Source organism: Cricetulus griseus, chromosome 3 (assembly GCF_003668045.3).
Source record: "Cricetulus griseus strain 17A/GY chromosome 3, alternate assembly CriGri-PICRH-1.0, whole genome shotgun sequence".
NCBI lineage: Eukaryota > Metazoa > Chordata > Mammalia > Rodentia > Cricetidae > Cricetulus > Cricetulus griseus.
The window spans coordinates 138,714,314-138,740,611 of record NC_048596.1 but is presented as its reverse complement, the minus strand read 5'-3'; the positions used below and the strand labels follow the sequence as shown (position 1 = coordinate 138,740,611).

At 35.3% G+C, this 26,298-nt stretch overlaps 1 protein-coding gene across 8 annotated transcripts in view; it reads left to right on the top strand.

The window, feature by feature from the left end:
- The first annotated feature begins 496 nt into the window (after nucleotides 1-496).
- Ube3a (ubiquitin protein ligase E3A) overlaps nucleotides 497-26,298 on the top strand; it is an 86,109-nt gene continuing 60,307 nt past the window's right edge. For 3 of the 8 annotated variants that reach the window (XM_027404725.2, XM_027404723.2, XM_027404728.2), the window contains exons 1-4: nucleotides 559-636; nucleotides 14,625-14,688; nucleotides 16,788-16,907; nucleotides 20,586-20,630. In XM_027404725.2, the coding sequence (XP_027260526.1) occupies nucleotides 16,888-16,907; nucleotides 20,586-20,630 (65 nt within the window). In that variant the 5' untranslated portion in view covers nucleotides 559-636; nucleotides 14,625-14,688; nucleotides 16,788-16,887. Of the gene's footprint in view, nucleotides 637-14,624; nucleotides 14,689-16,787; nucleotides 16,908-20,585; nucleotides 20,631-26,298 lie in introns of those variants that run through there. The other 5 variants (XM_027404726.2, XM_027404729.2, XM_027404724.2 and 2 more) reach the window with 4 other exon arrangements.

Genomic DNA, 26,298 nt, shown 5'->3' with positions numbered 1-26,298 from the left:
CGGGGCGGGGCAGAGCCCGTCGCCCTCCCACGCACGCGCGACCTCGCCTCACATCCCGCCTCTCCCTCTCGGAGCCCTCGCCCTGCAAGGGCGGCGCGCGCTGCCTGTCGGGATACTCGGACCGCCCACCCACCCAGTCATCCCGTCCTGCGTTGCGTTCGCGAGACCCGTGTTTCTCCCAAGATGGTGGCGCTCCTCTCTGGGTGGCTCTAAGAGACGACGGGGCCTTTCGTCTTCGCCAGCACCTCGCTGCCCCCTCCTGCGCTCGTTCGCGCACCCGGCCGCGCAGCCGTCCACCGCCTCCTCACGCCTCTCCTCTGTCTACCTGTCGCGGACGGTGGCGCCTCCTTCTGCTGCTTCTCGGAGTTGCTCGCCTCTCTCGCTCGCCTCTCTCGCTCGCTCGCTCGCACTCCAGTGTGGACAGACCGCGGCAGCAGCCGACCAGCGCTGCCGACTCCGACGTTGCCCAGGCGCCTGGCCTCCCGGCCTCGGTTTCCTGAAGAGAAGCGCGGGTCCCGCATGAGCTCCGGCGGTGGCGCCAGCGAAAGGGAACGAGGCGGTGGCGGGCGGCGGCGGCGGACGAGGGCGACTAGAACCAGTGAGGCAGCCGCAGCCTAGGCGCGGGGGCGAGAACAGGTCAGTGCTGCTGCGACCGCGGCCTGCCCGGCGCGCTCTCTCTGGTCTCTACCGCGTCCGCCTTATCCCCCTCCGGGCCGCGCAGGCAGGGTAGGCGCCCGGGCCCTTCACCCGCCTCTGTGAGCGACTGCTTGGGGCGCGTGGTCTGGAGGGGCCGGTGCCAGGAGTAGGCCCTGGTGGCTGCGGCTGCTGCAGCCTTAACTGTCAGTGCTGGCTGGGCGCAGGAGGGAGGGTTTTGTCGCCCGCGGGTACCCAAGTGGGCCCGGGGTGGGGCGGACGTGGAGGGCCTGGAGATCGGGGCCTCATCGAAACAGGGATCGGACAGCCAGCCGTGGCTTCAGGCTGCGGAGGGCAGGCCTTTTCCTCCAAAGGGACGCTCTGGGTGGGAAGACATATTTAGACGTGTGCTTAGTGGGTTGGGGTATTGGGGGTGGATTGGAGAGGAAAGACGGATGAAGCGGCACATCAAGCCTAAGGATTGCGCTCTCGGTTTCTCCGTGTGCTGCTTCCGATAGAATTCGGTAGTTGAACGTGAGTTAGTAGATTCCTCAGAAACTGCTATGTTACATTTAAATGCAAACCTGTAAGCAGTTGGCCTCCTCCTCCTCCCCCTCCCTCTTTTCAGTTGAGAAAATGAAAAGGACGTTTTCCCCATCTTGATGCGGAGGCTTTTTGTTGAAAGAGTCAGAATTGAATGTGCTACATGCTTTACCTCTAAAGAGAGAAAATATAATTTTAAAACGACTTTTCAGACTGTAATTCTTTTCGAGGAATTTTTTTTTTTTGGTCATTTTTTAAAATGACTTTTTATGAGCATGCTAAAGCAGAACAGTAAAAAAAAAAATCTCTTTGGGATTGTATTAAGTAGCTAGTGTGCTGTTCCAAACGTAAACTAAATAGTATATGGGATTTGTGATCCATGATTGTCTTCAATCGTGAAGGACTGTGGGTATAACCCATGATTTTGGGAGAAACAGATTATGCCAGAATGTTTTGGAGAGGAAAGTGCGTTTGAAATAAAGATGACCTAAGTTTAAGAAATACAGCTGCTAAAAAGCTACATACCAAAGACATGCCACTACCAAATAAATCTTGTTGAATAAATGGGAAAAGTGACATGAGAAGTGTTTTCCTCACACCTTGGATTAGTGGTTACTCTTAAGATGTCTTTGGAAAATCATGCAAATTTAGAATTAGAAGAGATAGAAATTTTTGTCTTGGCATGTGTGACAGAAATTGCTGTGGTATTTGATTTTCCATTTAAATCAAGTATGCTTACTGCATTTTTAAGGAAATGAATTACCACATCTATGTTGCTGATAAGCCTTAAGGATGACTGTAAATCCTTAAATGCTTAGCATTACAAAAAAAAAAAAAAAGCCTAAGCATCAACATATGTAACAAAAGAGAGAGCTTCCACAAATAATTTGTAGTCTATATTTTTTTAATAAGAGATACTGTACATAATAAAAAGATGACTTGTAGCTTTGGTTTCAAAATCAGAATGTAAGCTGTGAAAGACTTGTGTCAATATTTAACTTGCATTGGTGTGTGGAGTAGCGTATACACACATACTCCTTTGGACATTGCCCCCATACCTGAGGAGTTCATGAGGTTAGAATATCCTTTTTGCATGCAAATTTTGTAGGCATCTTTTGTTTTTATCCCTGAAATCCACCACCCCCCTCCCTACCTCTTTTAATTTTTATTTCATTATATTTTTTTAGAAAGGGTCTTCTAATATAGCTTCTGGATGACCTGGAACTCTCCTGGCTCTGTCTGCAGGGTGCTGGGATTAAAAAGTGTACCCCAACAGCACTGGCTACTGTCTCATTTTATGGCTTTAAATGTAATTTCTACCTGAGACTAACCCTCTTCCCACTTGATTAGTCCTTTTAACAGCATTCATTGGATATCTATAATGTCTCTGACATGTAACATTAAAGTCAATTGTATTTTTAAAACATTTATGTCAATCTCTATCTTCTGTCAAGTAATTGCTGTAATTTGTTTCTCTCAATTTTTATGATTATCCTGTAAATTGGCCATAGCTAATTTTTTTCTGCTCAAGAGCTTAGAATAATTTTTTGCAAATGTCATTAAAAAAAAACTTAAACGGTTAGTGGTGTATTCTTACTATTTATTCTATTTAGGTTTATGTTTGTTATTAATGATAACATTACTGGTAAATGAATCTATATATTAAGTGCATATGCAGCTATTAAAAACATCAGTGATAAGATTTTTGAAAGTAGAAATGAGTTTGCAAAAGTGGTCTTTTAAGTACTTTCAAGCACAAAAAGCACATGACAGGGGGTCCATATAAAATAGTCTTTAAAAAGTCTTTGATATTCTCTTCGTTAGGGTTTAGGATAATAGGGTTTTGGATGGTTTTGACAGTATCCTCACTGATAAATATAAAGACAATGTTAAGCCAGGCACGGGGTCTCACATCTGTAAAACCAAGAATTGAAAGGTCAGGCAGGATTGTGGCAAGGTCAGGGTTAGCCAAGACTAAAAGGTGAGGTGAGAGAATGTCTCAAAAAAAAAGTAATGATTAGAGATGTGCTAAAATATTAGTGGAAATAGCTTTGCAGTTTATTTATTCAATTTCTCTTTTTTAAAAAATTTACTTTTCTAGATAGTGTTTCTGTATCCCTGGTTATCCTGGAACTAGCTGTGTTGACCAGGCTGGGCTTAAACTCACAGAGATTCCCTTGTCTCTGCCTCTAGGATAAAGCCCTGTGCCACCACCACCCAGCTTTGTAATTAGAGCTGGATTTAATTTTTCCTGAGCCATGGTTTTATCTATAAACAGGATGGTAAAGATATCCCAGATGTGAGGATTAAAGACTGTACAGTGCCTCATAGGTTTTCAACTTTACCTTAGCAGACTGCATACCCAGTTTTTCTGAATGATCTTTAAGCACTTTGTATATAGTGGTCTATAGCCCATAAATAATTCTATTGTTTGTTTTCTGTCTCATTGTGAGCTCAGTCTTTAAGTGCAAGAACTTCTATTGTTTAATTAGAGAATATCTTTCCAGGTGCCTTTAGACTGTTATATTATCAAACACTGGGTAGTTTACATAAATTAAAAAATACCCCCATCCCCCCACACACCTTAAGTATAAGTGTATATCATAGTTACGGACATTGAGAAGTACCAAGATCAAAGCTAATTTTCATTGAAAACTTGAGTAGTGTTAGGATTTGTTTAGTTGGACTAGGGATTGAACCCAGGGCCTCTCACGTGCTAGCCAACTACTTTACGACTTCCTTGTCACTTTTGTATTTTTCACACAGGTGTCATTAGGTTGGCCAGGTTGGCCTTAGACTTACTCTAGCCTAGGCAGACCTTGAGCTTGGGACTCCTCCTGTCTCATCTTCCATAGTTATTAGATTGCAGGCCTATATCACCATGTTTGTGTTGAAGTATGTCTTTGTGTTTCTGTATGTCTATTATTTTTCTCTTTGAGATTTTATTTTATGAGAATTTTGCCTGCATGTATGACTGCACCACCACATGTGTGTGGTGCCTGTGGAGGTCAGAAGAGGGTGACTAGGAATAGTTGCCATGGAGGCTCTGGGAATTGAACCTAGGTCCTTTGGAAGAGGAGCAAGTGCTCTTAATAGCTGTGCCATCTGTTTAGCCTCCTTTCCCTTCCACCTTTCCAGTTTTCCTTGTGACAGGGTCTCACTAACCTCTGAAACTAGCTGTAGAGACTAAACTGGCCTCCAACTCAGGCAGCCATCTGCCTCTGCCTTCCCAATGCTAAGGACATCAAGGCAGATCCTCCTAAAAGCCCCACCTTATAATTTTGTCACCTTAGATTTTAGGCTGTTAGAGAAGTTTCAGGGGCTTGTAAACATTCGGCTCATATTGTGGAATATGCCTGAAATAGTTATTAGCATATTGACAAATGGTCAGCTAACATTTCTGAATCGTATTTGAATACTCTGAACTGGACTGGGTTATATGGGTAAAAATACAAAAAACTTGTCTATCGTTTGGAAGCTGATAGTTTTAGTCATTTATTGCACATAACACTTTTTTTTTTTTTAAATGTAACATCTTGTCATATTATGGAACTTAATATGCCCCAGTCTTAGGGCAGTTCTGTAGGCTTAGCATCTCTTACCCCTCAGCTGCAATTATAAAGACATACTATTTGTATGTTTTTTGAAGAGTGTGGTGGGGATACAATCGAAATACATGTGTTCAAGTCTTGTTCCAGCTCATTATTCAATATCTGATTTATAGTATGTATACATGTGTGGTGTGTGTAAAATAAAATAGATTACTCTGGTACTTGGCCTGTTAATACTAGCTTTTGGAGAGTGGTTGATTATTCTACCTTCTGATAATAGAGTCATAGATTTTGTAAATGTGAATAATCTTCTGCCTGAGATCAGCTTCTGTATTAATTTTTTTTTAACATGAGGAAATTGAAGAGTTAAATTTTAAGATGGTTTTCTTAAATTCACCTAGGGCCAGAATCAATTTGGAGTCTCTGGCTCCCAGGTCAGGAGTCTACATTTATCAGCAGGTGTTCTGTCCTATCTGTTTAGAAGAATAGTTAAACGTACTTTGTAATTGCCCATCTGCTTTCATGGAGGTGTGTATTTTCCATACTATTAATAAAAGGTAACTCTTAGAAGATGGCACAGATAGGGCTTTATTCTTTCCATTAAATTTCTTTCTTCAAACAAGAGGTTTTTGAAATACTTGAAGATGCTTTATTCCTTCTTAACAAAGTGACTTATTGATAAATAAACATCAAATTTCTTCTCCTGTTTTCATTTAATTTCAAAATACTAGTTATAGTTCCTTGGTTTTAGTTGGCTATAACAAATAAACTAACTGGATAGTAATTTGGTAAGATTATTAATATTAGGACTATCTACAAGTAAAATCAGGTTCGTTTTTTTTAAACACTTTTTTTATAGAGGTTCAAGTATATGTCATGTATCTCTATACAAGAAATAATAAATGCTTCTGAGTTTCAGTGGTGGTTCAGGAAACAAAAACGATCTGGGACTGTTGAAATAAGGAAAAAGTGCACTGTTTTTACTGCCAGAAGGTCTTTACTCTTCTGTCTTTTGTGCCAGAATGAGCTAAAATTGAGCAGACCTTTTATCTTTCTAAGGCCCTGTTATTCTGCCACATGAAAACGTTACTGCTTTCTAGTTACAAAGGATTCTGTTGTTCATATGCAATACTTCTTGAAAATTGATTGATTCTGTATTAAGTAACTTGCCCAGGAAATTTGTAGTAGAAAGGGTCATGGAACGTGGTTTTCTGTTGACTTGCTACATGCTAAGCTTTTAAAGAAATACTATCTGGGGATATTTTTATTTTTATTTTTTGTTTATTTTGAGACAAAGGTTATGCTGTCCACGTTGACATAGAACTGACTGAGAGGGTAACTTTGAACTTGTGACCTTTCTACTCTTTTGAGTGCTGGGATTGCAGGTCTGGGCCCCCTTAACCAGTTGCATTTACAATATGTGAATTTATTTCAGATGTGACATTTACATTTAACATGAACAGTGACTCTTAATTGTTAATGTTATTTAGTTGCAAAACTGAGTCCTATAATTTGCTCTACCTGTTCTGTTTTATTACTTAAATGAATGGCAAGTAAATCAGTTTTATGAACAAGTTTTATGAGTGACAGTAACATACTAGATAGACTTTATTCTTGAAGGTCTGTTGTGGCAAATCTGAGTAGGAGCTTCCATTAAGAAATTGCATTTGATTTATGGAAGAGAATCCTATGTAAGTCTTAGTGAAGCTGGCATCTTTATTTGAAGTAAAAACACAGAAGTGTATAGATCTTGAGCATATGTTACATGAGCAGGATAAAAATCTTCCTTACACATCTGTTGTCTGTCCTGTGTGGAATCTTAGCCTCTCAGTGCAATTTCAGAAGTTGGTCTTCTGTACCTGTCAGCATCATTTGAGCAGTGTAGCACAGATCTCATTATGTTGATAGAAATCAAACATTCAAAAACGAAATATTTCAAATTTGGTTTTGCATTGCTAGGGATGGAGTGCTTGGCCTTGCAACATGCCAGGCCAGTGAGCTACATCCCTGGGTTGAAAAAAATATTTTAACTTCTTTGTATTATGGAGCCTTGTAGATTTTTTTCCCAATTGGTGACATTTTGTGTGGGATGGAGGTAGTAGCAGTAGTAGTTTGAAAAGAATTAAGCTATATAGCCCGGGCTATACTGTACCTGCTTGTATAGTCCAGGCTTCCTTGAATTCTTGGTCGTGTGCCTATCCCTCCCAAGTGGTGGGGATACTTACGTGGTTTTTTTTTTTTTTTTTAAAGACAGTGTCTTATGTAGTTCAGGCTGATCTTAATGCCTTGTAGTTGAAGATGATCTGAGCTTCTTATCCTTGTGACTCACTGCTGCAGTGCTGGGTCTATGGTTGTGAACCACACTATTCCTTGTTTATGCCCAGTGCATACATGTTCAATTCAAAATGTTCTTTTGGGCATTGAAAGCAAGCAGTTTTTGCACACAAATTACATAGCTATGGCCAGAATGAAGTTGGTGTTGTTGGATGGTCTTTTCATGTAACAACTTCTATCTTGTATAAAAGAGATGGCTTGTTCACTTCAGAATTCTGAAGAACTTTCTTGCAAATGTGAGAAAGTAGTCTTAGAATTGCCTTTGTGGAATGAAACCATGACTCCTTTAGTTTTATAGTCTGTGATGTAAAATAAATTCTGATGCCTCTAATGATGTGGATAATAAAGAGGATAATATAACAACCCAACTACATATATATGTACCATTCAGTATGAACAAACTTTATATTTTATTATTTGCTTCACTCTGTTGACCTTTCTGAAACCCACTCATGGTATTTTTTAGTTGACACCTTTAATTACGCTAAGAATTTCTACTCATTAGAGTTCTAACACTCCACCTAGTATTGGATGTGAAGTATAATACTGTTCTTTGGAAGGGAAAAGATGAAATGCATAATTGTGCTTTCTATATAAAGCTAGTATGTCATAAAGGGAAGTAGGTTATCCCCACCTAATTAGTATTTTTCCTTAAGATTTGTATTTATTGTACCCCTTAATGTGGATATGTAGCATATTTGATAACCATACTATATACCAAAAATGATGCTTTAGAGTACCTGTTGTATGTGTACTAATTGATAAATCTTATTTCAGATAAAGATAGAGACGAATTAGCTAATATTTTTCTTTACTTGCTTCCAAAGTAAGCTGACAGTGTATCTTGTGTTGCTGATGGAAAATTCACTAAGAAAATCCAAATCCCGAGTTTCTAATAATTGAAATTTTCCACTTGTAAATGCTGTTCTATTCTCATTCTCTCTGTTACTGTTTCTCACTGGTTTTGTAATATAGTGTATAGCTTTTTAGATTGGAGATGGGAATTGGAAATTAAAGTTTGGGAACTTAAAGGAGGAATACAACTTATTCCATAGATTGGGCCCCATAATTTTGAAATAAGACCCCATAAACATAATGAGACAACTGAGCTAATTTTAGTCTTTTATACACACAGAACTTGGTATCTGTTCTTCAGATCATGTGTAATTACTGCCTGTATATTATGTTTTGTATAATTTCAAAAATGAGGTTTTCGGTCTGATTTAACTGTATAGATAATCTTCTGACCCCGTTCTCAAATTTGAGCTAAATGAAACATGAACTTAAATAGAGATGTATCTTTGCAGTAGAATATGCAGGTAACTTTTCCAATTGAAATTAAATGTCTACTCCTATATCGAAAAGTCTGTGAGAACAGTAAATGTTTTCTTGTGTACACATTTTGTATTTTGTATTGTTTTACTTCTCCATTTCTCCATCTTTCCCTTCTTCATCTCTTTCTTCCTCCACCCCTGTCACCCTCTTCCTTTGTCTTCCCCTGTCAACCTCTTCCTTTTCCTTCTGCAGATATAGTCATTTGTAAATGCTGTAACAAACGAACTACTTTCTAGTTTGTGCAAGTCTAGTTTAGGATATTTGCTACAGGCTTCATGTATGTATGATAATGAATAATCCTCTAGGCTGGAGATAACAAAGATAAGCAGAAGTAGGCAGTACTAGATCAGTACTGGACAATTACTAAAGACCTTCTGAAGCCTCACTTTAACTGTTGATATGCCTGTGCTGACTTTGATAAGGCATTCTTCGGAAAGCTGGAAATGTGTGCCTGTGTTATATATGTTTTCCATATTGCTAATTCATACCAAATTTGAGAAATTGAGATTGATTTCTCTTTTTTGTGGTCAAGATGTAGTACATTTATTTAGACACTTATTTTGTGCTTAATATTTCATGTAATCATTTATTTATTCATTTATTCTCTCTCTTTCTCTCTCTCTCTCTCTCTCTCTCTATCTATCTATCTACTTCTGGGCACTAAACCCAGTACAAGTTTCTATTATTATTACTATTAATATCATTATGTTATGTATGATATGTATTTGGCCATGGGAGTGCTACACAATGTGTGTGGAGGTCAGAGGATAATTTGTTAGAGTAAGTTCTCTGTCAATTTTTAACTTTGGTCCCAGAGATCTAACTCAAGTGTTAGGTTTGTATAGCAAACAATTTGCCATCTTACCAGCCCTACATCTTTATTTTATTAGGATATTTTTCACAAAACAGGAAGATTGGGCCACCTAATTCTACAAGGTCCCAGGGTTTTGTTTTTAGCTTGGACATTGTATACTCTTGATTTCTTTTACCTTAAAACATATGTTATAAAATATTTAAAGCATTTAGTAAATAATATAGCAAAAAAACTACTTACCTGTCACCCAGGAATATAAATGATGCCAGTTTTGATATTATTTTAGAAATTTAGTTCCTTCCTCCAAGACCTGGTACCCTCTCTTCTTAAGGTTCTTGAGTATTTCTTGTTTTGTGCTTAAATATGACCCTTGCTGATAAATGACATATCATGCTTAAGATTTTATAGATGTGTTTTGTATATACCTGTCATCAGGTTACATGATTTAATTCTTGTCATGTTTTTGAGATATATACATACGTACATACATACATACATACATACATACATACATACATGTAGACACATTCAGGTCCGTTATATTTTCTTTTACTGCTCTGTGGTATTCCATTATATGGATATCTAAATAGTATTGTATCCTATTGCTTATGAATATTTTAGATTGTTTCCTGTGTTGTTCTTAGGAATAATGCTACAGAGATGTTTTTTAATATTTCCTTTGTACAGGGTTATTTTCAGGGAAAATTAAAGAAATGACGTTCCTAGAGAAAAGGGTATATCTTTAACTTGATTAGATATGGCTAAATTCTTAAGTAAATTGAATTTGTCAGCAGATACTTTACAGCAGTGCAGGAACATTTTTGTTGTACCATCTTTTTACCCGCACTTGGAACTGTCAAGATTTTAAATAATGTTATCAAATGCCATCTTGTTTTGTGTTTGCTTTAACTCTGAGTGGTTGGTAAAATGGTATGAGTTTCAGGATTTTTTTTTTTCCTGCATGTTTCATTTTAACATATTTAAATTAAAAATTTTTTCTTTTTGGGACTGGGGATTGAAATCCAGGGTCTGTTGTATGCTAAGTAATTTTCTATGTGTCTTATAATTTACAGAAAGACAGGTTAGGGTTGAGATACTATATACAAAGTTCATGTTGACAAGGACCTTGAGAACTGGCACGCGGTGTGTGTGTGTGTGTGTGTGTGTGTGTGTGTGTGTGTGTGTGTGTTGGACCTTGAGAACTGGTGCGCGGTGTGTGTGTGTGTGTGTGTGTGTGTGTGTGTGTGTGTAGGACCCGAACAACTTTTTTTTTGCCCTGTTTTTGGCCTTTTGAGACCATAGACCAGGCTGGTGTGGAGCTTGCTAGGTAGCCCAAGTTGGCCTTGAATTCTTGGAGAACTGTCTTACCCAACCTTTTTACTTTAGAGTGCATTAGAGGAATGCTTTCAGGATAATAAAATAGAATGTTATGTCTACTGTAGCATTCTGTCTTGATATAAGGTCTCACTCTCAATTTATAATATGAAAGTCACGCTTTATAATTTTAAAAAGCGAAATTGCTTTTCATATTATCTATTATTAATTAAGGGTTTTTGGTATGGGTCATTTATTTTGGTCATTTGAAGAGAGGAGTTATTATTTCTTTTAAAAAAAAGAACAATATGGGGGTTGGAGAGATGGCTTAGAGGTTAAGAACACTGGCTGCTCTTTTAGAGGTCCTGAGTTCAATTCCCAGCAACCACATGGTGGCTCACAACCATTCGTTATGAGATCTGGTGCCCTCTTCTGGTGTGCAGATGTACATGGAAGCAGAATGTTGTATACATAATAAATAAATAAAATCTTTTTTTAAAAAAAGAACAATATAAAAAGCTAGTTGTTCTAACATGAGTTACATTTTCCCCCAATTTTTTCAAATGTCACTTGTATCATCTCCCAAATGCTTTATTTTTCATTTGATTTGCCTTAGGTGCCAGTGATTTTATTTGTAGTAGCTTCATAGACAGTTATAAAAATTGGGGTTCCAAGGCTCCCTACTTAATTTTGGAATTCTCTTGGCTCTTCTTGGACTTTTATTCTTCCCAATACTGTAAAACCAGTTTATCAAGTTCCTTTGGAGGAATTATACCATATCCTTTTGTGTGTGGCATCTGTTTCTTGTCATAGCATTTTGTATGGATGATTATCTGTTCAATCAGCTGATAGGTAATTGAGTTGCTTCCAATTTTGGTTGTTAGTGTTGTTGTGAATATATGTTTTCAGTTTTTGTTGTGAACATATATCATTCTCTTGAGTATATATGTAGGTATAATCAGCTGGGCCATAGGGTAATTATTCAAAAGTAGAAGCACTTTTAAATGCTTCTTAAAGTGGCTATTTTTAAAAAATAATCTTACTAATAATGTGTGAAGGTTCTGATATCTCTATTACTGTTGTTGTTATTATCATTACTTCCAGTCTTTTTAATTGTCATTGTTCATTTGGTATACTCTAAAGGTTTAGAAATAATAGTTTTTGTTGTTGTTTTGGGTTTTGTTTGTTTGTTTGCTTTGCTTTGCTTCAAATAGGCCTTGATAGATTATTAGGCAATGGAAATGACAGAGCACAGGGAAACATTTCTAGAGAAATGTCATGAGAAGCAAAATTACTGAGACCAGACATGGGAATTTCTAATATATCATAGAGTCAATAACCCGAGGAGGCTGATATCTCAGGATGTCATCATATATAGGCAATGTTTGGATGACTGTGTGTGGTCATGCCGAGGACCTCAGTTAATACAAAAAAAGGTTTGACATTTATGTTATTGTCATTGAGAAGGCATAGGTATTTTTTAATATGAGAGATGGTCAAATTCTAATTTCTAGGAAGATAATCTGTCAATGTGTAAGAAAGAAACTAGTTAAAATAACAAAGCTCTATATTGCAACAATCTTGGTAACTGTGGGGAAAAGAAGCAATAGATGCTTTAAAGATGGAATATTAGATAATTTCAAAGTTAAAATTTCCAGGCTTGAGTATGAGGTAGAATGTTTTATAAAGAAATGGACATGGATAGTATTTAGAATCAGATTTACGTTTGAATCTTAGCCATGTACTTATGTACAAAGCAAGCCACCCAAGTTTTCTCTTCTATGAGCTATTTCATTTTGTAAACATTTTTAAGGATTGGAAGTATAAAAGTGAATGATTGACATACTCTCTTAATGTTTTGTCTAGTCTGGAAGAAGAGATTGTGTAAGCAGGGTTTGATTACATAGTTTTAAATGTTGTGATAGAAAGATTAAGCTTTGTTCTGAAAGTAACTAAAGGCCATCAAAAGAATTCTTAAGGATAGTGTTCGATTGTGGGGGCATACCAGAAGGTAGAATTGGTAGCAGTAAGTGAGCAATACATTTTACTTGGGAGGAGACATTCTACAGTATTATTTGAATTTTTCTGATTTGAGTCATTGGACTGCGAATCCTACCACTATGTCACAGGATTTGCTTAGTATGTGATAAATCTTATCTCTTGTGGAGACTCTTTTCCCCAGGTCAAGTCAGTATTCTATTATAATAGTGAATCTCCCTTATAGTTTTTGTCTCTGAATTGTAATTATAATGTATTGTGAGATTTTTTTTTGTCTTCATTTCCCTCACAGCATAAGAGATCATGTATAATTTCTTTGCCATGGTGTTTTCAGCTGCCAGCATGCACTCAAAATCTTACTGACATGCTTTGAGTGAAAAATTTGAAGACTTGTAGTGTTTAGGTTAAGTAGAAATAGGGGAAGATGATGGGACGAGATTTTTCTCCACCTTAGGACAGTGAGATTGGTGATAGGCTGATGTATAGAGTAGAATTAATTTTTGCGTGTTTGTTCTTTTGTTTTTTGCTTTGCTTTTTGGGGTTTTATGGGGGGGGGATAATTGAGATTATTTTTAATTTTAATTACTTTATATGCTGCCATATTCAAATCATGTTATACCTTTGATAATTGGGAGTTGGAGGTTGTAATGCCAGAGGTAAGGTCTTAAAAATATATATGGCTATGATAGTAAGTAAATGGAATCTATGCATCAGTTGGAGTGTGTTCATAATACAAATTAATACATTCTTATGGCACTGAATCAGAATCACTGCAGAGAAGCCCAAGTTTGTTTGTTTGTTCGCCCTTCCTTCCTTCCTTCCTTTCGTTCTTTTTTTCATTTATTTTTTTGAGGCAGTTTCTCTTAGTTTAGACTATTCTACACTTATTACATAAACAAATCTGTCTTTGAATTTCTGATCCCCTTTGCTGCTTCTACCTCCCCAATGCTGAGATACAGATGTACTTCACCATACCCACCTAATAGGTATATTTTAATAGATTTCTACAAGTGAGTGGTTTTTGTTTTGTTTTGTTTCTGTGAAGCTTGAAGCTCAACTCTCCAAACTTTTAATAGTGTGTTGGTTTTAAAGCAAGGCAGGGCATGTTGGCACACACCTTTGATCCCAGCATTCTGGAGACAGGATCAGGCAATCTATGAATTCAAGGCCAGCCTAATCTACATAGCAAATTACTGGACAGCCAAAGTCATATACTGAGACCCTGTCTCAAATCAGTCAGTCAGTCTATCTGTCTGTCCATTTATCTAACCATCTATCTGTCTGCCTACTCTACCTATAGATAATATGCAGATATATTTATTTTGTTCCTTCAACCTGTTGTACTGGGTAGGTTTCTTAGTCCTTGGGATTTGGTTTTCTCATTGATGAACAGATTAAAAGACCTTAAAACTGAAAAATACTTCTGATAGGTTATTAATGAATTATAAAATAAGAATTTAAAAATTATTGGAGAGCTTGCTTTAAGCTTTGTAATGAGTTTTTGTTGCTTTTTATTTGTAGAGTTAATGATAGACATGGAATGGTTTACTTAAGTACTGCCACAGTATAATGGGGCCCTGTTATGTGTTAGGAAGGCATTTATTTCTTTTAATACATTTTCTTTAATTCAATAGCTTAACACTTGAGATACTGAGAGGACAAAGGACTTAGCCATGGTTGCAACTGTAGGAAGCAGTACGTAAGCGTCTATGATTTAGTGCAGCAGATGTTTTACATAGAGAATTTATCTGAAAGCAGAATACTATAGGTGTCTGGAGGGATTTGAGATACAAGAATAATTTTCATCTATCTTCAGTTTATTTGTAAAAAGGCTAAGGAAATGAGGAGCATTATCTTTGTACATGAAAATGGGAACATGCTTTCCCAAATGAAAATATTCAGATCACAGCCTGCTTACCAACCCTGATACTTATCCTGGTAACAGGAATAGGGTAATTTGTCTTTCAATATATTTTTGGATCTTTTTAAGTATTACTGAAGGTGGATTTGCTTTTATTTTATAATAAATTTCAGTATTTTTTTCTGAAAGACTATCCAGTTGTTTATGTTAAAAGAATTGAGTGAGGTGTTTTATATTTTAGGTTAAAAATCTGTAAGAGCCTGATTTTAGAATTCACCAGCTCCTCAGAAGTTTGGCGAAATATGGTATGTTTCTGTTTTATTTTTTGAAATTCATACTGCATGAATTATCTTAATGTCATAGCTAGCATAATGACAAATGCGTTCAATAAATTTGAGCGCCTGTCATTTTTAAAGCATCATGCTAGGTGCTGAATAAGCTACCAGGTAGACTGAAAGATATAAGTGGGGTGCTGAAAGAATTTATAGTAGATTACTGTATTATGAGAACATAAAGTAATATGGACAAGAAGGTAAAGGAAATAGATTTGGCTTTTAGGCTGTGAAGAATCTCTTTTACTTGTAAGCATATTATACATAAGACATATTATGGTCTTAATTCTATCTGTAAGGTAACTGAGGTTTAGAGAAGTAATCTAACTTGCCCAAGATTTCCCAGGTAGTAAGTGATCAAGCAAACAGTAGAATCTCAGGTTGGCTTTGGAACCAGTGTTCAGCTGAGCACTCTACCTCATCATGAAAAGAAGAGACTAGAAGAGAGTACTTACCTGACTTAATCTTCAGATTGTGTGTAATTCTTTAATGAATTAATTGATTTTACTTTAACTTTTGTCATTTTTGTGTTTTTAAATTGGAAGTTAGATTCACTTGAATATTCTCAATTCACATAAGCTATTAGTCTCATGAGAAACATAAGGGAACTATCTCATAGACCACATCATTCATTTTAAGGATGTTGTTGCCTCTGTTCCTTGCTATCTCAGTGATGCCTATGTTGTTATGATAGGGAAATTGAGTTATTTCTTATAGATATTATAAGTCCTACTTATTGGAATCTCCTTAAGTTGCTTATGTACGCAGGCCAACCCTAGCAAAATATGGGCTCAAACATTAATGTTTCTATAATTCCTTGGAGATTTTCAGATGCCTTTTTTAAATTGGGTTCTGGTTCATGCTTTTAGCTACGTTGTTGTGCTATCAGTTTGAGGATGTTAACTTTGCCTTACTAATCGTTTTCTTTTTTAGTTCATTCAAATTTGTTCTGTGTGTTTAGATCAGTGGAAGATGTTTGTGGGGAAACTAACTGGATAAAATAATACTTCAGTACTGATAGATTGCTGATATAAGACATTTTGACAGAATTACAGCATGATTAAGGAGTACAGTGAAATTTGAGAAAGATTTGGTTAAAACTTTATGTAGGAGTTAAGGTACTTAAAGAATAAGGATATACATTCATATCTTGCCATATTATTTCATAGAATTGAGTCTAATGGGATTGAGAATGAACATTTTCTTATACACCAAGGGTTATAAAGTTAATTTTAGATGATTCTACTAAAATATAGAATATGTGTATGTGCAATTGTTTCATCAAGAATTTGCCTGTTTAGTAGATGGTTTCTCTATCAGTTTAAGACTCCTGTTATTAAATCAGTTCATTTTAACTATTACCACAGTCCATACCTAAATCACTGCTTATTTGTAAATATTTAAATCTCAAAAGTCCGTAAAGCAAAACTAAGGCATAACAAAATTTTAATAATCAGTAGAAGGGTAGTCAATCTTGGTTTTAGTCTTACCTTCAACATTATGTAAAATCTTGGGCAAGTCGGTTAATCGCTCTGAGGGTCCTTATTGTTATAGTGTCTGTTTTGATCACATAGACCTAAAGTCAGTGGAACATAAGGATACTGTTGATCATTGTACTTTGTGTATACCATATAAACATTGATATAAACATTGAAAAGTAGAGATTACTAACTTTTAGAAAAGCCTGGGACCAGATGTGTTTCAGATTTAAGAATTTTTTAGATTTTGGCACGTTTCCATAGACTTTACTGATTAAGCATATCTAATCTGAAAGTGCAGAATCTAAAATACCCCTAAATCTAATTCTTTGAGTTGTTGACATGATGATCTAAAATCTTCTAGATTTTGTAGCATTTTCAAGTTTTGGATTGAGAACGTACCTTATTTTCTCAAGTGAAGAGATCAGTTAAGACAACAGTATACTGGAAAATAGTTCATAAATGTTTTCCTATGTTAATTATTCTACTGAAAAATTTTATATTGACAACTATTTCAAGCCTTGAAGATTATGATTTGAACAATGAATTGGGTTTATGCTAGTATTCTAACTAAAGGTTTGTTTAATTTATTAGAATTATTAAGCCTACGTTCAGATCAAGTTAGCAGCTAGACTGGTGTGACAACCTGTTTTTAATCAGTGACTCAAAGCTGTTATCACCCTGATGTCACCGAATGGCCACAGCTTGTAAAAGGTAATTTTGAATGTTATTTTTACAGTCTTTAAAAGGCTGTCATTGTAAAGTGAAATATGTGCCCGAATATTGCTAAGAATAGAGGACCTAAGAATTGAGCTATTTCTCCATTTAATATTCTTTTTATGGTATTTATTACAGTGAATTTCTTACTTGCCTTTCCATTCATGAAGATAAGTGGTCACCAAAAACCTGTTCTTCTATATAGATAAATAAGAAAGTGTTTCTCAAAAACGTTTGAAGATTACACTGTAGACATTTTAATAATTACGTGGAAAGTGCCTTGATTAGTATTTTTAAGTGTACTTTTTTTTGTGGTAAAAGTTTAAATGCCTCTAGAACTGTTGTACTTTTAGTAAAACTAGTTTACCTTTTCTCCTTGAGAGTTACAGTGGAGTTAGGTGCAGCTTTACACCCTTCAAAGGGTGGTTTGTTAGCTCATGTTGTACTGTTCAGATTACTGGGTGTTTTGTGATCATTTTCTGTCATTCAAGTTAATAGGTAAAATTGATACTTTTAAGACTTTTCTCACTAGTGTTACTAGTTGTGTTTCAGTTTTCCCTTTCCAATTTCATCTATTTATTTATTTTTCTGGCAAACTTTAGGATAACTTGGGTCAGTAGTTTTTTTTTTTTTTTTTTAACTTTGGATGGTTTTACATTTGATTTGGTTAAAATTACACCCATGTATTGTATTCTTATTTCCAATTTGTTGGCAGTAAAGAAACAATAAGCTCTTTTAAGAACCAAAGTACAGCTTTGGAACTGTTAGTAGGTGTTGTATATACTCATAGTTTTGAGAATTAATTCTAGTTTTAGGGTACTTTTTAGTAACTTACTTAGAATACTGTTGAAGTAGACATTATTCAGATGTATATAATTATTATCAATAACATTTTTCTGTTGTGTATCTTTACTTTTTTCTCTTAACTAAAATAAAACTGCAGTTTGAATAAAAGCAGCCTATGCTATGTCTAAGAGACCAAGAATAATTTTAGGATGATAATCTTTGAATCCTTTTTCACTCTGTTCTTTCTGGATTGGGTTGTTTTAAATTATTCGTTGGGCTTAGTGGTCTTAGTTCACTCTAATATATGCAAACATTAAATAGAGTTCTAGATACTTATATAATACTTTATTGGCATTCTGACGCTGGTGTTCACATATTCTGTTTAGGGAACAGAAATTGGGAAAATAACTATAGTTGGTCATTTGAAAATAAATTTCCTCTAGCACATTTTAGGTTCTCGAAACTTTGCAATATTTCTGTAATGTTTTCCTGAGATATGTTTTTTTTCTCATCTTCCTCTTGTCTTAAAATTTTTCTATACTTTTTCCTCATCATCATTTCCCAACCTTTAAAAATTTTTTTCCTTTCCCTGTTCATTTCAAATATTTTGCTTTCTAGCTGTTTAAAAATTTCTAATTAGTCTTTCTAATTTCTAACAAGTTTACTTTTTTTTTTCTTTGCAAGCCAACTTTACCTCACAGTCTTACGTCCCGGAGGGGCACATTTAAAAATGAGTTAGCTAGTATATGTGGGTTATCATCATGTTTTAGCTCTTCTAGCCCTTTTGTATGGGATATAAGTTTGGAAACAATCTTTGGATACTTATTTACGGCTGGTGGAGACTGGTATGTCTCAGATGATTTGCTTGGTCCCTGTGGGGAGAGAGTGGAGAAGTGTTGAATTTGTTATCACTACCAAGCCCCAGTTCCTATGTAATTTCTTGTTAGACAGAAAATATATTACACTACAAAAAAAATCTAAAATATTTGAGCTTTGGGATCTGCTTTTAATTAAGGGTGCCTAAATTTTTCCCTCTTCTCTATGTGCCTGTATATTACTGTCTTGGAATCTAAATGAATTGCAGTGAGTGTTATTTTAAGGTCTAGCAAAGAAGTGATTTTTTTGACACTAGAAATATATATAGTAATTTTAAAGATTTTTTTATCTTAAATTTTATTTATTTTATGTATATGAGTGTTTTGCTTACAGGTATATACGTGTACCACATGTGTGTCTGGTGCCCACAGAGGCCAGAAGAGGGCATCAGACCTGGGATTGGAGTTACAGATGGTTGTGAGCACTAGTGTGGGTGCTCAGAGTCAAACCTTGATTCTCTGGGAGCAGCCAGTGCTCTTAACCAATGAGCCACCTCTCCAGCCCCTAACTTAAGGTTCCTTGTTAAAAATAACTTCCATAACCATGAGGCAAAATAAACATTTTTCTAAACTTTTCTGTTTAAGTTGGGGTCTCAAGTCAGTGATAAATTCACAAATCAAGTCTCCTTTATCAATTTGAAAATTTAACATAATCTTTTTTTTTTCTAACCCATTTTGGGAATTTGAAGTGTTAGAAATAGGTATTAAAATCAGTTCCCTTTAGAACATTGACTCTCATGCTGGGCAGTGGTGGTACATACTTTTAATTCCAGCACTCAGGAGGCAAAGGAAGGTATCTCTGTGAGTTCGAGATTACCCTGGAGTACAAAATGAGTTCCTAGACAGCCAGAGCTACACAGTAAAACCACATCTCAAAAAAAAAAACAAAACGAAACAAAACAAAACAAAAAGGTTGATTCTTGCACACATTAAGTATTTATAAAAATTAACAGTAACAGATTTTTGTTTTAAATTTTATTTCACTTTTGTGATGCAATGTCTCACTATTTAGTCTAGGCTGGTCTCAAAATAAGTATGATCTTAGTTTAGCCTTCTGAGTACAGGAAAGTACTGCTGTGCCCAGCTCTGGAATTTGTTCTTTAACCACATGCTAGGAAAAGGGAAAATTGCCTTATGTTCTAACCCAATAAAAATGGGATGCTTCTTGACTCTTTAGATGTATGCATTTTCTATATTAGCTAATATACAAAAATAAAGAAAATACCAGCTATTAAAGCTGAAACTAGCTTACAGCAAATATAATCTATTTTATATGTATCTAGCAAATATAATACTCCACATACATGCTAATGACAGATAAATGTTTCTTAGGGAAATCTAATTTCCTTGTTGGGCCACAGTAATTATGATTAGAATGTTACATAGCATTTAAATATCTTAAGATTTGCATACACTACTCTGTTTTAGTTGAATTGTCTAGAGCAGAAGCTGGCAGATATTTTTTAAGGGACCTGTGCAATATTTTAGGTTTGGAGGGAAACCTCGTCTTTCTTGAAAGTACTTAACCTTTCTTAACCTTACTTTTTCAGTATACATAGACAGTGTTTCAATACACGTGACTGTCTCAGTAAGACATTACTTACAAAATCAGGTGGTTATTCCACACTTTGGTGTGTTTGCCCAGGTTACAGTTTGGTAATACTTTAATTTCAAGACTATGAATACCAATTTGTTAATGCAGGCAACCCAACTTGACAGAAAGTTACGGTTTTGTTTTCATACATGCTTGACTTTTTAAATTATTTTGGCTTATACTGATTTGATATAGGTATAATGATTTCAATTTCTTTTTAAAAAAAGCATCAAGGTTTTTAAAGTTTGTCCTTAAATGTGTTATGACAATCTGATCTGACCACTTTGTTTTCTCATTTTTAAATTTTTTAAAACACCCTTTCATTAGAACTTAAATCTTATTTTCAAATTTATCTTCCCTACTTACATTTCTGTTTCTTCTTCGAATTTACTAACCTTTGTCCTTAATTACATTTTACAGATCACCAGGAGAATCCCAGTCTGAGGACATTGAAGCTAGCCGAATGTAAGTATAATTTGGTTCAGGCTATGTTTAAGTTGCCCTATACTGCTTTATTTCTAAATACCTTCCAGGGTTAAAATAAAAAAATAAATAAATAAACCAATAAAATAAATAATTTAAGAAAAAAGAAGAAAAATTTAAAGTTATATCTAGAGATTGGAAAACATGTACTTCTCCCCTTACCAAATACTTCCTTCCTCTGCAAAACATTAGATGTCTACTGGTAAGTTGATAATTGCACATGTGATTCTGAATTCTTATGTTTTTGTGTCCTTAGCAGTTGTGGATAAATAGGAAAATGACAAGATTCAGCCATCTTAATGCCAGCTATTGACTAATTTTTTAACTAACGAAAACAAGATTGTTTAAATACGACCTCTGTTTACTCTATATATAAGTCATCAAGTCCTTTGCTTTGGAAATAAAGATGCTTGAGAATTAGTTTCTACCCTCTGAAAGAGCACAAACAGCTTTAATTATTGAAGTAGAATTTTAGTTGGGTTACAGTGGGAATACAAAGAAGTACCAAACTGCAATAGAAATCTAGTGCAGATAAAAAAATTGGCATAACTGGGTAAAACTAGGGTCAGTCTTGAAATGTTACTGGGAATTAAGCAGCTGGAAGTTTGACTAGTTTCCTGGGCAGAGTCCTGCTCTGAAGCAGGACACTTGAGTACAGGGAAGAGTGGGGAATTGAGACCTTTTCAAAATTTGACAATTGAGGAATGAAAAGTGGAGATAAGGGATCAGGCCAGAGACTGTGGCAGTGACTGGTGAATATAGCAGCTGCCCTGCAAGTGTGAATACTGGAGTGGGGGGGCAAGGTGGCTGCTAGATTGGCAGAAATGGCAAGCTTTGAAATATAGTGAAAAGAGTGCCTCAGTAAATAAAGAGCAATTGATGAAGACACTATATGTCAGCCTTTGATGTCTACATATATCCCTACACATGTGTTAACATATCTGTGCAAATGCACACTATACACACTCTGAAATTAGAAGGAGGTAAAGATAGATATGTGGAGCTGTGTTTAAGGATGCAATTGAAATAGCCAAGGTTTTCCTTACTGAAAGCAGATCACATCATTTTAAATGTTTATGTACATTGTGAATTCCAAGAAATGACTATGAAATATATTCTTTAAATTTATATGACCATGTAACTTTAAAACAACTATAAAATGTAGAAAATTTTACTATTTCAGTGATATTGTGATCATTAATGCTTTTGAGCATTTATCATCAGAACTGTTTGTTTCTTACAATGCTGAAACTTTGTATGCATTAAATAGTGACTTTTTATGCCCACTGTGGCTGGCAACTACATTTCTGCTTTTTGTCTGAGTTTTGGTGCTTCTAACTACTTCAAGTAAGTGTAGTCACAACAGTTTTTTTTTTGATCTTGATGATTGGCTTATTTTACTAAACACAGTATCTTCAAAGTTCATTCATGTGTGTGATACACTACAATGTCCTTTTTTTTTCAGGCTGAGTAATTTTGCTTGCTTATATATGCTGTATTCTGCCCATCTATTCATCTGTTAATGGGGTATTTCTATGTTAGCAATTGTGAATAATGTTGCTATAAGCATGGGCCAATTCTTTGAGACCTTATCCAAAATTCTTTTGGGTCTATATCTGAATTGTAATTATTATATCATGGTAATTATGTTTAATATTTTGAGACTATACCATGCTGTTTTAAGCAGTAGGTATAGCATCTTATTCATATTACCTACAATAAAAGCATTATAATTTTTCTACAACTTGGCGGGTGTATTAAAATTTCTTTGGAGCATAATAGTAATCCTAATGGATGTGAAATAGTATTTTAATTTATTACAGTTTTGTAACCAAATAGCATTTTTGTTGATTTTATTCTTAAAAAGAAAACAAGTTTATTTTATATACTTAAGATAGCTGCCAAATATGGCAGACACTGAAGAAATGCCTGCCTTGTGTATCTTTCTTTCTTTGTATGTATGTATGTATGTATGTATGTATGTATGTATGTATGTATGTTATACCAGGCTGGATTCAAGCTCAGAGATTGACCTGCCTCTAACTACCAAGTGCTGGGATTAAAGATGTGCACCACCATCGCCAGCTCCCCATGTGTCATTTCATGAAAAAAATTTTAATGGTGTTTTGTGGAATACTACAATTAGAATAATTGGTTGGGATTAAGTATACTAAAAATTTACAAAAGCTAGGGAGGGGTTGGGGTAAACAAGCAGATTAAATGTTGCAAGTTTTATACACTGAATGGCCAGCTGAGTTTAGAAACCTCAAAGTGCTTGCAGTTTTTAGAGATTTCTCCAGTAGCTTCTAGTGAGTAATATTTTAGGGTGAATATTAGCAGAATAGATAGGACAGACTATGGTTAGTGATATGTTGCTTTTAGCATCAGATGGCAATGATTGAGAAGGTTTTGCTGTCACAAGATCCTAACGTGTAATTCAGTCACATTTTAGATAAAGCCCAGACATAATGTCTTCATTGCTGAAATCCACTGAACATTTGAAGAATTAATAATGATATTTTCCAAGCTTGATCAAAAATTTTGAAGGTTTTCAAACTATTTTTATGAGTTAATTATTACTTTGATATGAAAACAAAAGAGAAACTCTACTTCTATAGACTAGTAACAAAAATTCTTAAGAAAGTAATAGCAAGCTGAATTAAACAACACACAAGTATTATTCACCATAATTAAGTGGGATTTATCTTAGCCAGGTATAGGGGTGCATCCCTTTAAATCAGTACTCAGGGGGCAGAGACAGACAAATCTCTTTAAGTTAAAGGCCAGCTTGGTCTGCAGAGCAAGTTCCTAGGCAGACAGAGCTACACATAAAAGCCCTGTTTCGAAAACTGAAAAAGGAAACAACAAAAACAACGAAAAGCAAAATCCAAGTTTGTCTAACTACAGGTACCATATTGCCTTACTCTCTAAGTCAAGGATTCTGATCTTTGACAGCTGACCATTCTCGCAGAAGAAAGAATATGTTCAGTAGATGATCCTGAGAAAATTTGGTTTGCATAAATAGAAGAATAAAATTATGTACTTAGTTAATATCCTTTACATCTGTAAGCTACTATAAGAAGGCAGGAAAAACTTGTTAATATTAGTGTTTGTGAATTTTTTGTTGTATGACTACAACAAAAAAAATAGATTAATGGGATTATACCAAACATACAAGATCTCTGCAAATGAAAAGATATAATTAACAGGTAGATATCCTATGAAATGAAAGAAAGCATTTGCATCTTGAGGAATTAACATGTAAAGTATGTATGTCAGATAACTGATTGAAGAAGTGGACAGAGGACTTAAATAGCTGCCTTTGAAGAAGTAATGCAGGTAGAAAATATCTCAGTAGGTAAAGTACTTGCCTAACAAGCATAAGGACCTGCTAATAACACAATGCAGTGTGTGGTAGTGTACACATATGATCTTAGTGCGGAGATGAAGTCATAGCAGGATTCCTGGGGCTAGTCTAATTGATAAGCTCTATGCTAATGAGTGAATGTAGAATTGGGCTACATTCATGAGGATAAGTGAGGTTCTACTGTGGCACACACATGGAAGAAAAAAAAGGGAGTACAAATGGCAAAGAGGATAAATTTAAAAAATGATCTTTTATTGTTAAAATTTATTCTGAGATTATATTTCTCCCTTCACTCTACTCCCTGCAAACTCTCACATATACCTTTCCTTGCTTTCTTCCAAATTTATCAGAGAAAACAATTCTTATCAATTAATTAATTTATGTCTTGCTTTTCAAGGTAGGTTTTCTCTATGTAGCTATAGATGTCCTGGAACTTTCACTATAGACCAGGCTGACTTTAAGCTTCCTGCTTCTGCCTCCTGAGTGCTGGGATTAAAGGTGTGTACCGTCACACCTAGCCTTCAAATTCATCAGAGAAAATTCTTAATCTCTGTAATCACCTAAGAAATCCAAATTGAAGCAGCATTGAGATACCATCTCCTACCTGCTAGGGTGGTCATTATAAAAATATGAATGTTGATTATGGTGAGATTGTTTAGCAAACAAGTCTTACACACAGTTAGAGGAAATGTAGATTCGATCAATTATGGAAAATAGTAGGTTGTTCAAAAATTTAAAGTTAGAATTGCCATGACCTAGCAATTACATTATAGAAATATATAGCTAAAGGAAATAACAGTGGTGTGTTAAAAGAGATACCTGCATTTTCATGTTGATTGTAACATTAGTTATAGTAACCAGAATGCAGAAATAAACCATTGTTTGTCAGTGGATAAATAAATAAAATTTGGTATATTTGGTGCTGTAATATTTAACCATTAAAAATGATCTGAAATCTTATATTTGTGACAACATGGATGGAAACGGTGATCCATATTCAATGAAATAAGTCAAGCACATAAAAACAAGTGCCGCATGTTCTCACATGTATGTAGAATGTAAAAACATTGATATTCTAAAAATGTTTGCTGTTTATGGTAGACTAGATGATGGCCACAGAATACAAAATCAAAAATGGATAGAATTTAGTTCAGGAGACTGTTGTGTAACATGGTGACTTATTAATGTATGTTTCATTGAATATCACTAAAAGTAAATTTAAGTATTCTTGAAAAAATGCTGTGTATGTGAGATGAATTTGTAGTTCTTATTTGTCAACCAAAATAAAAATTTTGGAAAAATATCTGTGTCTTCATATATCAAAATTATTGCATGAATGAAGGTTTTTAGCAGAGTGATAAAATTTCAATAGGTTCTTAATATATTTAAGGTAAAGGAGTAATTGTTGGAAATAAAGAGATGTTAAAATTCTTTTGTATTAAGAAATGGGAATAATTTTGGAATTCTTATACTGGGATATAACATGCACACTGACATTGATGTCACCTTATTGGTGACATAGTGGAGTAGAAAAAAATGTCCTTTAGCCTATGAGTTTAATAGAACAGGAAGGTAAATCAGAAGCTATTCAGGTAGATTATATGAAAGCTTCATGTTAGAAATTTGTGCATTTAGGATTTTTAAGAATCCTGTCTCAAAAAAAAAAAATCAGTATTTTTCTGGGTATGTTGGCTCACTCCTATAATCCCAGTACTTGGAAGGATGTGTAGGGTTAGCGTCACTCATATAGTAAGGCCAAGCTATGCTACATGAGACCATTGGCTTTAAATAACAGCAACAACAATGAAAAGCAGCTAAAAACAGGGTAAGGAGTCTTTTCAGTTGGTATAGTAGCTGCTTTAAAAGTACATGGTTCAGATTCTTAGAATATATGTAAAACGGTTGTGGCTTTCTCACCCCACACTTGATGGAGGGGCAGAAATAGAATTGTTGTTGAAACTCCTTGTTTATGCAGTCTAGATGACTCAGTGAACTTCAGGTGTACTGAGAGACTCTGTCTCAGAAATCTGGGTTTGGAGCAGTAGAAGATGAAGTCTGAATTGATTTCTGATCACCAAATCACATGCATAGGTATGCATACCTGCACATGTATATGCACATACCCCCCTCCCATGTACACACAAACAGAAATTGAGTAAACCAGAATAGGGCTGTTATTTGTATGCTCTTAATTTTCTCAAACCTTTTTTTTTTTTTAATAGACCTTTGCATCTTAGTCAGTAGTTTATTTTCCACGTCCATAAACCAAATCCTGGAAAGTAT